Genomic DNA, 15,291 nt, shown 5'->3' with positions numbered 1-15,291 from the left:
CAGGAATGTGCCATCTGCATTTGCCAAGCATCTTTCCTCCCAGGCAGGGCAAACTCCTCCTCTGGGTGGGCAGAGACTCCCCTACTTCCTTTGTGCTGCGGAGAATACCCCCAGCTTTCCCCCCACTTCATCATTTCTTTGAGAATTTCCCTTTGTTCCATGCATGGGGTGAGTCTRTTCAGACCATGTCTGACCATTACARCRCCCTCTCTCATACGACACTCACTGATATTCCAAACCAGCCCTGCCTCTGCTCCCAGGAAAGCTGGAAAAATGCAGGTCTACTTGTGCATCCTCCAGCACACACCCCCAGGGCAGCACGGCTTTCTCCCAGCCCTACCTCCACACCTCCATTCTGGTTCAAAACCAGGAGGAAGATGAATTGCTGACAGCATGGCCAAGAAACCCAACATGTCCAAAACCATTGYGCTGTTTTTAGCATCTTCCATGCAGGAATCTCGCAGGCATGTGGCTGAGGAGGTATTTTTACCTTCCTCCCTCAGCATTCCAGGCAGGACAGCCAGTGTCTCCACAGTGTGAGCTGGACCCGCTGCCAGGATTGCCGACCTCCAGCTCCCAGCAACCCGGGACCCCACAGCTGAACCAACCACCCCATTTCCCCATGGGGTTTTGTCTTTAGGTCAGAGCCCCGGCAGTGTGCTGCAAATTCTCCCCCAGTGCTTCTGTAAACAACAGCAGAGAAGATTAGGAGGAGCAGCAAATGTGGATTAAGGACAAAAATAGTGCAAAATTGTGCAGGGCTCTTTTTCGGGTAAACAATATGTGAAGGCTGGCCACAGCTCTCCTGCTGTGTAGAGCCCTTTCCCATACATGCCCGAGCTCCCATATCCAGAGCTGGGCTCTTGTGGACTCATCCAGATGCAGAGCTGGCCAATAAAACAGCAAAGGAGAGGCACAGGGTCGGCCCCCAGACGGCATTCACACTCCAAACCCTCCAATCCAGCCTCCCTGTTCCCATGCTTCTGCCCTTGGTGTGACAGAAAACCACACACTGCCAGGGTCCTTGCAGGGCTGATCCCTCCAGACAAATCAGGATGGTGTGGCCAGCAGGACAGGGCAYTGATCACCCCCTCTACTCAGCAGTGGGGTTACACCTTGAAATCCTGCATCCAGTTTAGAGTGTCCCACTTTATAAAGGACTTTGAGGCACTGGAGCGTGGACAGTGAAGGGCATCAGAGCTCTGAAAGGTTCAGAAAACATGTCTTGAGGAATAGCTGAGGGAGCTGGGCTGCTTTAGTCTCAACAAGAGGAGGCTCAGCGGGGGCCTCATCGCTCTCTACAAGTACCTGAAAGGAGGGTTGGTCTCGGTTGCTGGGCCTGCAGTGAGAGCACAAGAGGAAATGGCCTTAGGATGAGACAGGGAAGATTCAGATTAGAAAAAATACTTCAGTATTAGGGTGGTCAGGCATTGGAATAGGCTGCCAAGGCAGGTGGTGGAGTCATCACCCCTGGGATGTTTACGTCGCCTCTGGCTCTGGGTGATCGGGTTTAGGGGTTTCAGTGGCAATGCTGGATGGACACCTGGACTGGATGATCTTAAATGTCTCTTCCAGCCTTGAAAATGACTCTATGATTCTGTGAGAGTGTCCCTGCACACCTATTCCTTGGTAGGTGCTGCCTGGCCCAGGCTGCGTGTTGGCTCATTCAGATTGATGTGTGGGGAGCAGAGGGGTGTCACTCAYAGGCTTTCTTGAGAGGCATCAAAATAAAGCCAAGGTCTGTGAAAACCCCTGGGATTTCAATCAGTCCAAATTCTTCTTTGGCAAAGTGATGATCCGGAGGAAAAGGATGCAACCTCCTGACTCTGCTCTGGACAAAGAAAAATGCCAGCAAGGCTGTGACAGGAAGGACGATGCTTGATGCAAGGCTGACTAAATATTCTGCTGGAGAACAGGAACATTTTCAGTCTTTGGGCTATATTAATAAGGATATCTCTAAGAAATCAGTGAGAGCCACTTGAAGCACTCAGGTTGAAGCAGCAGGGAGTTAATATCCCTGACAGAAATCCCTCCTCAGGGAAATCAGCCCTCAATGAAAACCCAGCACGCCATCGTTTCACGGTGCGCAGCAAATCGGCTCAGCAGCTGAGCACCAAGGCGTGTGCCCGTCCCCACAGCTCATCCACACCGCTGCCGGTGGCACATTCGGGTGCCACTGCACCCCAGGGACACGACAGCGATGCCCAGGGACAAGGAGCTCTACAGGAGCCTAAACCTGCGCTGATGCCTCCTGCCTCTGGCAGCTGCTCATCCTGGACGCTGGGAGATGTGCGGGAAGGGCAGAGGTTAGCTCCTGGATCCCGAATTAGATCAGTGGAGTTGGAACATCTGCCCACGGAGCTGCCGTCCTGAGGGAATGGGGCACAGGCGCCGCTCGGGCACGGTGACCCGAACAGCCCGGGATGCGGCTTGGGGAGGGTCGGGACATCCGCGCTGTCCCTGCCGCCGAGGGGTTCGGGGCTGCTCCACAGAGGAGGGACACGGCATCACCCACCACGCCATGGTCCTGTCCCGGCCATGGCCCCTGCCTCCTCCGGGCCGTGGCATTGCAGGGCCATGGGAGGGGTTGCAAATGTGACCAAACACTCCCGGGAAACTGGGATGCTCCATGAAGATGCTGTCTCCTGGCAGAAATTGCCGGTAAGGAAAGATAATCCAAAAGAGCTTCAGAGAAGCGCAGGAAACCTGGTTTTGTCGTGCGACAAGGACATGGGTGGGGTGGAACACCAGCCGCTGTAGGACATTCCCGTTTACCATGCAAAGCGAGGGACAACTTTTTACCTCCCATAAACACAGTGTCTCCATATAAACTCATACAAACGAAGRTTCACAGGACATTGCTCTTGATTAGCATTCTAAGCAGCATCAAATTTCCTAGTTTCTCAGTCATGAGAAGGCAATTAGGTTTTCTGTGTGGTTTTTATTAATCTTTTTTTGACTGCAGAGCAGCAGCAAGCAATCATATGGTCTCCTCTCGATATTTTGCAGTGCTTTTGCCAGCCCAGGCTGCTCTGTGTGGCTGTGCTTTTCAGGCCAATTTAGTCCAGGGTTTTGTCTTTGCCACGCCCATTGCAGCAACCTGAGGGACACAGAGTAAGTCAGACAGAAAGATCATGATGGGTTTGCATTTCAACCCCCTGCTCAAAGCTCAGAGCAGGGTTTTTGGGACGCTGCATTCAGCTCAGCTGTAAAACCTCCAGGGATGGAGCCCTCCCAGCCTCCTGGGCACCTGCACAGCCACCATGGGGCCTCCCTGAGCTCTCTACAGTTCACTGACATCCATCAGGTACCAGGGGGAACATGATATCCACACGTGATCTAACAAGTGGAGGAGGAGAATCCCCTCCCTGACCTATGGGCTGTTTTCTGCCCACAGGGGTGGGAGGTGCTGCTCTCCATCACTGCAGAGCAGGAGCAGGTTCAGCACCTTTAGCCTTCTCTAGTAGTGAAAATTAAATTTTTAAGTAAACAGGATCTTTTTYTGGCATGCTTTCTCTGTGCAACTGCATTTCTCTAGCTTAATGTGGCTGGGGATTGTCCCTGTAGATGGAAAGACAGGAAGACATACAAACCTGGAATTTCAGAASAACAATGGTTAGAGGAGGTTTTAAAAGGGAAAGTTTAAGGCAAATGGAAAAGAGCAGTATGAGTCTCACACYAGAAATACAACCACAACAAGTGCAGAAGGTGAAAGAGAAAGTGGAAGCAGGTCTATTGCCAATGCCCACAGCGATCCTGACTATTCACAATCACTTTGTGACTTCATAAGTTGACCTCCTCACCCAGATCAAATGAAATCCCCTGAGCTTCCAGGCATCTATTGTTGATCATCTGTCTTTACAGACAGCAATATTTTAGTACCTCTTAAATCAGTGCCATGTGTTCCTCTTTCACAATTTCCAGGAATTTCTGGGCTGCCTTTACTGTCTGCACAGTTACRGACATTATCTTTATTGTACCACAATCTTGTGATCTGACATAATTTTCTGGCTGCTTCTTTCTCCATAATAGACTCACTTAATTTGTTAGTTCCTCTGTGTTTAAAACAATGCATTACCTTACCTCTGGTCCTCAAGATTGTCCATCAATGAGTTTGACAGTAGAGACTGAGTATGCTTCAGAACACAAATATAAGGTGAAGAGGACACAGAGAAGCAATTACTGGTCTTCTCTTTGATTCATTAGAAATTAAACCATTAAACCACTCTGCCTGGACTCTGAGCCCTTTGCCTGTATCCTCCTATGCCAGGAGTATTATAATTTTAGGCTTCTTSAAGCAGCTTTCATTTAAAAATTAGCTTTAGCCTTCTCCCCTTAGAGATAGATCCAAAAAGTCTTTCCCCATGCCACCAGCCTGAGACTGAGCAATGCAGTGGATGAAGCACACAGAGACAAACAGTGAATTGGGTCAGTGGGTCTGCAGAAGGCTTTTGAGAAGCTGAGGTTCAAAGATGCCTGAGTTATCAGCTGTGGGCTGTTTATAAGTTTGTGGTGCCAAGGATTGTGATAAAGCCAGCGTATCTCAGGCCTAACCACAGTGATGTCGATGGGCTGCCAGGATATTTCAAATTAGGGCTCAAAATTCATATTTACAAGTGTTTTGCTTATGGCCCACTAAGGCCCACACAAGACTTCAGGAGGATGCTGAGATTTAGCATTGGGAGCCAGAAAGAACAGCAGCAGCAGCACCCTTTAAACAAGAGATTTGATGGATCATTAAAGGTGGCGGGAAACAGACACACAAAACCACACTGTAAAAAGCCATCCAGGATGGATACCCAGCTTTCCATCAGATGCATCCCAAGCACCTGRGRCAACAGCTCTGCTACATCCCAGCTCAGCTTTRGGACACCTCTCCTGCAGGCCAGAGYCAGCCTTGGGACAGCTGAGCAKCTCCTRTKSCCMAMMRSYKGRAAAAGAAGGTGGAGAGCTGGAGWGCATGAGGAGGAGCCATGAATAGGAGYACACAAGGGCTGAGYGCTGCTCRCCCAGCACAGCACTCCATTCCCAAGKGGCTTTCCCTCATTMYCCCCTTCCTCACTGCAGCCACAAACCCCTCAGTACAAGGAACTGTTGCAGGCACAGTGAGGAGAGATGAGGTAATGGCAGGAGAGGACAAGGGGGAGATGGAGAAGAGTAGGGTGGGTGGGGACGAGGCACCTCTGTGGGATTTTTTTCCACAGACACATCAGTAACTGGAGGAGCAGGAGAAGAAGAGGCCAAGCCTGGAAGATCAGGGCATGGACATGGGGAAGGCAAGCAGGAGGCTGAGGAAACAAGGGTAGGATAAGGAGGAGGAAAGTTCTGGGGTCACCAAGCTGCTCTGCAGGGAAATGCTGGAAATGGGAAAGTGGAGATGCTTTTCTCAATCGCCAGTTAGAGAAGCCATTAAAACACACACATGTACACATCCTTGTATTTAGGGAAATCTTTTTTCCTGCATCTTTCCCAAACCCACTAAGGCTACTGTAAGGAAAGCATTTGTCAGTACAAGTGGAGGCATTCCTGTGTGTCCTTGCACACACCACTGATGGACTGCAGGTTATGCTCAGGGGAAGCCATTTGACCCGCGGGGGATGAAACAGCTTCTCTAAAAAGGAACTACAGCACTCCATCAAGACATTTCTCACTGTGCTCCTGCAGACYTTCCTTTGGAGGCACTGGCAAGGTGCTCCCAAGAAAGGCAGAGGCTGCAAACAGACCCTGAGGTTTCTCTTGTTCCAAAAGAAGGAAAATAAACCCTTCATAAAAACCTACGATGAATTTCATCAGGCAGTGGAGGTTGCCACCTGCTGCTTAAATAWGGGCAGACATCAGTTCCCTGTGGTTTGGGCCATTCCTGGGATTTGAGCTTTTGTGCATATTCCAGAGAGTAACAGATTATTTTTTTTTTCTGCTCATTAACTCAGGTGCCAGCAACTGCTCTTCCACTGTACTCTGGCAAACACAACAGACCATGAAACACTCCTTTCTCTGCAGTTCCTTCACTGTAATCAGGTTTGCACATCAGGTGGGCTACCACAGCAAGCAAATATCCCCTGAAAAACCTTCAGATGAGCCCAGCTGTGTACTTAGCTGCCACTTATTCCCTGGTGCCTCAGCATGAAGTGCAAACATTTGGAGAAAGCCAAATTTTGAGCACCCAAAAGCAAATTAAAGACAGGAGGGACTTTTAAATTTTTTTTCAAAGAACTGTTTAAAAGTGCATAGCTTACACACACTAGGAACAGGAGTGGAACTGCTGCCCTTATTTGTAATTCAAATAATTAGGTTGCAGCGGTGAGGATTAGAGCACACATTCTTTGTGAAGGATTAAACAAAAAGGCTGATATTTCTGTGAGACAGTAGCTTGGCAGACAATGAGAAATGAAGCAAAATGAGCTCGGTATGCTCTGCATCAGAGCTGATGAAACAGCAGCATTGGATTGCTATTCCCCTCGGTGAAATGCCTCTGGGGAAAGATCCATTAATCACAACCATCTGGAAGGGAGCCTCAGCTGCAGATGCAGTCAGGATACTGGGGACAGGGCTGAGCAGCCAGACCAGTGGCTGTGGGCAGGAAAGAACAGCAGGGACTATGCTAAATCCATCTGTGGGGACAGGGGAGAAACCCCACCAGGGTCTGGTGCACAGGAATGGAGATGCAAAGCCTTGGGAATCACGCTAATTTAATCTGAATTTAATTTCTGTGAGGTTTCCAGACATTATGAAATTACTCTGCAACTTAGTTTGTTAGTTTTCTCGGGGCTCAAGCAGTTTCATGCAAGGTCTAAAATCACCAAGACAGAAGGGAGCTCATGCCATGCCAGGTGGCAGGACACTCAGTCAYTGARGCTGCTCAGAGCACCATCYAACATGGYTTTGAACACTTCCAGAGATGGGGTAMCTGCAACTTYTCTGGGCAACCTGTTCCAGYGCCTCACCACCTTCACAGCAAAGAATTTCTCCCTCATACCTAATCTGAAACTGTTGTCTGTCAATTTAAAACCATTATTTTCCCTTGTCTCTGTGCCCTTGTTAAAAAAATCCCTCTCCAGCTCTCTTGTGGGGCCCCTATAGGTACTGGAAGGCTGTCCCAACGTCTCTCTGGAACCTTCTCTTCCCCAGGCTGAACAACCCCAACTCCTTCAGCCTGTCTTCACAGGAGAGGTGCTCCAGCCTTCTGATCATCTCGTGGCCTCCTCTGGATTTGCTCCAACAGCTCCACGTCCTTCCTGTGCTGGGGACCCCAGATCTGGATGCAGCATTGCAGATGGGGTCTCACCAGAGTGGAGCAGAGGGGCAGAATCCCCTCCCTCGCCCTGCTGGGCCCGCTGCTTTGGATGCAGCCCAAGACATGATTTGCTTTTTGGGTTGCAAGGGCACATTGTTGGATCACATCCAGCTTCTCATCCACCAGCACCCCCAAATCCTTCTCTTTACAGCTGCTCCTCTGCCCAGCCTGGATTTGTGTTTGGGATTGACCCAACACATGCAGGAGCTYAGATGAGTCAAATCTGGGAAGAAGTGATTCAGCAGCTCCCCAAGGAGAGAAGAAAATTCTGAAGGTTACCAAATGAGAAGATCTTGAGAGCAGAAAAGGGATTCCTCTTGCCTCTCCATTATCTTGCTACACTACAAAAATCTGGTCACTGTGACATGACTGCTTTTTCCATTTCCTTTCATTGTGAAGATTATTACTGGCAGACCAGGKCTGGGGGCATCTGAGAAGCCAGAGGAATTACATTCCCTTAGTAAAGCAAAAGCACAAGTTTTATCTCGACCTAYGTGGTCTATCTGTCCCAGGGCAAGCTGAAATATGATCGTCCTCATTAAAAAACTGCCCAGTCTGCACAAAGCAAGCGTCTTGGCTGCCTCAGAGACCTCTCCAGATGACAGTGCAGAGGTGATACATTACAGAACCAGAGCTGCTTTTCCAATCATGAGCAGAATAAATAAAAAGTTTGACTTGTTTTCCTGTCAGTCAGCAGTTCCTTCTCATGGTATTGCTCAAAAATCTGTTCCAGTGGTGAGTCACTTTTAACAGYGCAAGGGATGAAAACAGAATGCAGCATGCAAGGTATTCGCAGCTGCAGCCACTGAGCAGTGCTGCCTGGCACCCTAGGCCACTTGCAGGWCCCCCAGTGCTGCTGCTGGATCCCCATCCATGGTCTCAGACGCCCTCCTGCATCCCCTCCTGCTCATGCAGAGATGCTCCAGGCAGTTGTGGATACCTGATGAATGGATCAAACTCTCCAGTCTCACAGCCTGTATTCCTGGGACTGCAGGAAGGGAAGGCCTTCTKTTCACTGTGCTTCCTCCCTGCTGCCCAGAGCCAAAGACAGCCAATAACCTTCAGCAAGCCACGAGGATGGGAAARGTGCTTTTTCCAGCACCAGTGGGTGTTTAGATCCGGGTGCGAGGGAGGAATCCCATTGGCACCCCCTGGAGACGACCTCTGCCATTTTTACCAAGATACAGCACACACTTCTACCAAACACTTGTGACTAGTTAGAAGAAAGGCAAGCTGCCAAGAGGAACAAGCTGAGTAGCTCCTGGGAGAAGTAGCCATGTGGCAACAGGAAGGAAGGGATGGGCAAACCCACAGCGTGGAGCAAAGCTCCAAAAGTGCTCCATTCCTGAAGGTGCTGGCATAGGCAGCCCATTTTCAGGAAGAACAGCACAGCAGAACCCAGCAGAACCAGTGGGATGAGGCAGGTGTGGGTTGTGGGGAAGGAAGCAACTGCCTTTGCTGAGCCTTAACAGCTTAAGGTCAGGAAGCAGAGATGCTGGCAGTGGAGAAACATCAGCTGCATTGAGAGAGGCTTGTAAACATCGAGGGTTGTAAACCCAAGTACTGTATGCAAAAGCAACCACATGAGGTAGTCYACAGGGAAAAGTCCTTGGACTGGGACTCCTTACCTTGGGCACGAACACAGCCTGCCCTCACTACCCACACACAAATCAGCCTGACAACCTGCACAAATAGGAAGACAAACCTCTCATATATGGGCTTGCTCCACAAGTCCAGCTACACTTTCTGCTTGTTTTCAAAACATGAACCAGTGATCCAGCCCAATTCCTGACTTCCATATGGATTTGTGAGTATTGAAGCCTTTAAAAGCATGGKTTTAAGCCATTTATATTTAAATCAGATAGAGGATCTTCTTGAATAAAGACAAAAACAATCCTCAAGTAATTAAGAATCTCTGTTGGGCTTACTGTGGAAATTAAGAAGGGGAAATGTAGATTTGCCTCATTCCCTGAGGTGTTAAAATTGACAAGAGTACTCCGGTGATACAATGTCACCTGAACCAGAGGTCCAACATGTAGCTTTTTGAGGAGCCAAGGCATCAGCAGGTCACTCCCTACCAAATGGGAAAACTGCAGTGAMAACTAAAAGAACTACATTGCTCCACCAAAACTTTGTATTTCCCAATGGAAGCAGCAATATCAGGATGATGAAYCCCAATTGTGGCCAGCTGGATAAGCTACCCAATATGGGAATGTATTTTATATCAGAAGAATATCCCACGTGTGCAGTCCTTACTCACTTTCTCGTATATAAAAATATAGGTATGAAAATGTATCTATCTCTCCATACAAGCAAATATTTAAGTGCAATTGCATGTTCAACRGGGCTGTTTGCAGTGCCGTGCTTGGCGGGAGCAGGATTACTTTCTCTCCCTCACCACCTCTTTCACAGAACACACACAAWGATGCACTGAGATCTTCATTCTCACACAAAAGCAGCAAAAATTTCAGCCCCACAACTGCCTGGAGCTTCGACTATGTTGTTGTAGCAACTCCTGATACAGAAATGCTCAGCAGATGCACAGAGCTGCTCCATAACACCTCTTGTTTTGTGTCTCTGCAGAGCAGCTGCTGTTTATCCCTGCACGCTTTAAAGGAAACAGGAGACAAGTCCAGTAGTATCCGGTGACACCTGAATACAACAGGTTTCTGGCCTAATCAGCCAGATACACACCATGAAACCTCTGAGTTGTGACACTAATTCAAGGAAACTATCCAGTAAAACAAGTTTTAGCTTTGCAAAAAATAATGTATTTCAATTATGTTTTATTCAGTGGAAGAGAAAAAATTACAAACCTGGGCTGTCTCCTGGCACTTCTTTACCTTATCAGTTTTGTAGCAGCTAAACAGTTACTGTATTGCACAGGTTTACACAAAATTTTCAATTTAAGTGTTTTAATAAAAAGGTCTTGGTGCAGCCCAAACTTACCATAAAAAAGCCAAAGCATTTAAGAAACAAGTTCAGAGGTAACAGAAGCCTTCCCCAAAAGGGCAATGCTCTATTTCAGAATAGAACACATGCTCTGATTTTTCATTCACATACAACCCAAAGAGGCTGTGGATGCTCCATTCCCTGGCAGTGTTCAAGGCCAGGCTGGATGGGGCCTTGAGAAACCTGGTCTAGTGGAAGGTGTACCTGTCCATGAAGGGAGAGGGGCTGGAACTAGACTTTAAGAACCCTTCCAAACCAAACCATTCCATRATTGTATGATTAATGCAAAGGATTTAATGAGCTTAAACAAGTTTCTCATCATTCTGAGTGTGTGTCAGAGAGAAAAGCAGGAGACAATGAAGACAAGCACAGTGAAACCAAGTTTCCTKATAAATGAAATCTCTATTTCAGAGCAAATGGGAATGCTAAAGCACCAGTATACCCCCACACAGTCCATTCTCAGTTTTGGTAAGTCCAAAAAGCAAATCAGAATCGGCAGCTTGTCCTAGATGTTAAACTGTTACTCGGGTATTACATTATTCAATTTATTGAATTAAATTAGAACTTGAGGGGCAGATGAAGGCAGTGTACATCCTCTGGGATGTATCACAGACCAGATTTTGCAATTCCATTTACTTGCAAGACAAAGCGAKGTCCACTTACTGACACTCAGTGTCTTCTATGAAAAACAGATAGGCAGGATATCTGAAATGACTTATAAGGTGGTCTTCATGCAATCTACTGAAAATGCCTAATTTGAGAAGCTGAATAAATCATATTTCTGTAACTCATGTAAAAGAAAAATGAGGAGTTAAGAAAGAGATAATAAAGAGAACATYTGCAAAAATAAGTATTTTTCATTATTCTACAGGCAAACATAGACATAAGAAATCCYCATCAATTTTTAACAACTTACAAATGTGTTGTATCCCACCCATGCACCAGATAGTCATAAAAGCTTGCAGAAGACATAAGGACAGTGGGAAAAGCAGGACTGCCAGAAGGGGAGCTGCTGGGACACAGCACAGGGTGTGCAGGCACTTGGTGCCCTCTCCTGGGCACGACAGACAGATCCTTGTTTAGCCAAATCAGAGCATGGCCACGGAGATGGGGTCTTCTGCACCTTAAACTAATTGCTCAGACAAATAAAAGTCACAGGTCAATCAGAGAGTTCACACATTTCCCAGAGAAGTACTCAGCTGTTCATTAAAATTCCTGACACAGCAGAGTGTTACATCACAACATTGTTTATTATGTAACTTTTTACAATACAAACAAAAATACAGAAATGCAGTATATGAATACAGCTAAATGCAAAATGGTGATGTTTTTATCGAGGCCATATTCCCATTTCTAGTAAAATAAAGAAAGACTGCACACAGGTAGAAACAGGTTGGTAGTTAACTCCACAATTTTGCCTAGAAATGACCTATAAATGCATTTTCCTGCTACTTACCATAAAATGTAAAAAGGGAGTTAAAGGAAAGTTTTACTCACTGGTTCCTACCATATGAAAGAAGCTATATTCTATTTAGGAGGGCCAATATATGGAAAAATATCTAAATTAAATGTTATTACAAAAAATGAAGCAGTAATGAGATCCTTCTGGCTAAAGAAGTTACTAAATGAGAATAGCATATATTTAAAGAATCCAAAACATAAAAGGGTTGTTATAAAAAGCTTAGGTGCACTGTAAGCTTAYAACTTTCGTTTTTCCATGTGTCCTTTTAAACAATGGAAGTGTCAAAAATAGGGTCAACTGTGTTAGACTAAATTACATTATTGTATATGCTGCACTGAATGGAATTCTTGTATTATAATAATAGAGAAGCATTGTTTGCATCATAKTATGGCAATTTATCCTCACTAAAAACCGTCTAGAGTCCTGCATTTTTTGATATCCTGTAAACCGTCAAACCACCAGAACATGATTGTACAACAGTAAAATGTTTTCTTTTGCATTAAAATGACACCTGTTTAAAAAAAATGAAAAAAGGTACTTAGAGCTGTTATTTTTCCAAGTACACAACACCCTAGACAAYTCAAGGCATCTCATTCTCCATCAAAATTAACAAAAATTTGTCATGCTGTTAAATCCATTACTATGGATACGACTGGTGCAAAATTGGTCTAACGGATCCAACAAACACTGATGTCCAGGCTGGCATATTGGCAACTAATACATAACTGGTGGTCAAAATGATGCATTTAAAATATCTTCCCTTTCTTCTTATTCTTTTCCAAAGTTCTAAAATGACATTAAAACAAAAAAAAAAAAAAAAAAAAAAAAAAAAAAAAAAAAAAAAAAAAAATATAAAAAAAAAAAAAAAAAAAAAAAAAATATAATAAAAAAAAAAAAAAAAAAAAAAAAAATTGTTAAATAACACATACATACTCTGATTTTTTTCTCAAAATTACTAATATACACCTTTTAAAACAGACATTTTAATAAGGCTGAACTGGTTGCACCACAATGGATGAAAATATGTACACAATAGATGAAACGGACTATGTATACAATACTTGCAACTGTTTGAATCAAGCAATTTGCAGTTATCACCAGACTTCCCTTTCAAAGGACTAAGGGAATTAAATATTTTAATTCTCAAAGCTTTAATTCTTAATCCCCCAAAAGTCTGATGCAGTCTAGCAATATAAACATATATTTTTTTAGATAAATATATTTATGTGTGGGTGCCATGTTTTTGCAGACTAAAATCTGCTTTAGAAGCTAATAATCTTCCAAACATTGCTGAAATATGGACCTTAGTAATTAAAAACAGTTCAAGATTTTTCTTGGCTTTTAACTGATAGTGGCCAATGACCATGGATGGGCCATTATTATCTCAGAAATCACCTTTCAGCAGAAAGCCACAGAACTTCTACCATGAACTGCATGTCAAGACTCCAACTTACCTGGAAGAATTCTGTTGCTCCAAAATACGTTGYTGAGCCTCCCAGTTTGCTTTCTCGTCCTCAAACTGACGACGYTTTTCCTCTAATTCTTTGTGCTGTGCCTCCAAATTCTTTTTCATTTGCTCATGGCGTCGCTGCAGCTGTAGATTACGAACAGAGTCAGTAAATGCAGAAAACACAGCAACTCTTGAAACTGTAATAAATATCAGCCATTAAACTTATCAATGCAACAAAATTATGTATAATATTTTTCTTCAGCTCAGATTAAAAACTCTAAGGTGGTAAGTACTGCCAATGCCTAATTTGAGAAGCTGAATAAAACAGAAACCAAAAGATTACTAATCCCGTAGCTTCATTTTACAGTTAACAGAAAATGCCCCAAAGTCTACCCAAGTTACAAATAGAATTTGTAAGCAGTTACATTTGGCAAATAAAAGGAAATGAAAAAAAAACAAAAACCAAAAACTTTGGTATTTGATGCAAACGTTAAACAGCAAATTGCAGAGYATTTGAGTATCACTAATGCATAAAAGAGCAACATCTTCAACTTTCTGTCAGGGATAAGATCCAAAACATTGATTTCATCCTATAGCATTAACTATATTGTGGAACTATTTGGGAAAAAAAATCCAGTGGATTAATTTATTCACTAATTAAATTAATTAGGATTCTTGAGAAAGTGAATTGTCTACATTCCAAAACAGAGTTAGAAGTCTCTCCTGCAAGTTGAAGGGACAGACTGACAATCAAATGTGTTATATGTGAGAATGGCAACACTTGTCAAGAAAAGTGATTCCTCTTCTGTGGTGTAACATTTTTTTAAAATGAGTTTAATCATACAATGGTTTGGCTKAGAAGGGACCTTAATCTAATTCCTCCTTTCCAGGCTAAGCAATTCCAATTCTCTCAGCCTCTGCTCCTACAAGAGGTCCTCCATCCCTCGCTTGTCTTGGTGGCMTCCTCTGGACTCTCTCCAACACATGGATGTCCTTCCTGTGCCAGGGACCCCAGAGCTGAAGGCAGCATTCCATGGGGTCTCACCACAGTGGAGTAAAGGGACAGCAGCACCTCCCTYGACCTGATTTCCATGCTTCAGAGAAAGTTAAATAAAACTTCCTCTTTTCTTACTCTGTTGCAASACCTCATTTTACACAAACCCTTGAAAATGTATTTCTTTTCACACATTTTTTACATGGCACAGTCTATTGCCTACTTTTCTACATTTAGATAAATACAATGGAAGTTTACAAAGCCATGAATGGTGAAGAAAAAAGAAGAAATAATTACAAGAACATTTAAAAACTGGTATGACAGGATATACTCAGTCAAAAAATCCTGAGACAGTACATGAAAACCAGAAATAATTTTGTTCATTTTCCACGTAACAGGGAGGATGTGGAGACCAGAAGTACAAAAGGGATCAGAAAGATWCAAGACAAAAATTGAGGAAGGATAAACCCAGTGACTAGAAAAACCATGATCCAGATTAAACATCTAGCTTTAAAATCCTCCAATTGCTGACTGATATATCTTAGTACTTATATCCCTATCTATTTAGCTCTCAAAAAAAATCTAGATTGATTTTTTTTCCTCTGATCCAGTTTGCCTTGGCTCCTTCACAGTGCCTTGGCTGCCAAGCATTTCAAATACCCTTACAAAAGTTTCCTCACTTTTCCTCAAATTTGGAGCCAAATTTTCCTTAGAATCTTTGACAATTCTGAACTTTTCTATTAGACTTCTTGAGAGAAACTACTTTCCTGAAACTTATAAAATTAGTTTTACTCAAACTTCTAATTATAGTAGYCCCTTAAAATGATCAGTTTCAGACCCCCTAGAAGCCTGTAAGAAACCAGTTTCACTGTGAGAACTTCACCTGGAAATGACAGAAATAAAAGTATCCACAAAATTTGTTCAAATGAGACCAGAACACTGACAAAAACATATCCCTGWCTCTTCCTTAGTCCAGTAATTCTCATTTAAATGATTTCCTACAGGCATTGTGTCCAATTCCTGAAATGCTTCTTCAATACACACAGCAAATTTTCATTACTGCACTAGCTTGTGTAAGCCATAAAAGTCTCAAGAACTTTTAAAAACATGGAAGAATAAGCACAAAATATTCAAAAGAA

The 15,291-nt window shown here is 44.2% G+C and overlaps 1 protein-coding gene across 1 annotated transcript in view; it reads right to left on the bottom strand.

Moving 5' to 3' along the window:
- Positions 1-11,477: 11,477 nt before the first annotated feature.
- SEPTIN7 (septin 7) overlaps positions 11,478-15,291 on the bottom strand; it is an 82,342-nt gene continuing 78,528 nt past the window's right edge. Inside the window, 2 exon segments of the mRNA XM_057367741.1 lie at positions 11,478-12,494; positions 13,163-13,302. Coding sequence (XP_057223724.1) covers positions 12,455-12,494; positions 13,163-13,302 — 180 coding nt within the window. The 3' untranslated portion in view covers positions 11,478-12,454.

Source organism: Malurus melanocephalus, unplaced genomic scaffold, assembly GCF_030028575.1.
Source record: "Malurus melanocephalus ecotype Western Australia unplaced genomic scaffold, MMel_1.1 scaffold_83, whole genome shotgun sequence".
Lineage (NCBI taxonomy): Eukaryota > Metazoa > Chordata > Aves > Passeriformes > Maluridae > Malurus > Malurus melanocephalus.
This window is presented reverse-complemented; position numbering and strand designations above follow the sequence as displayed.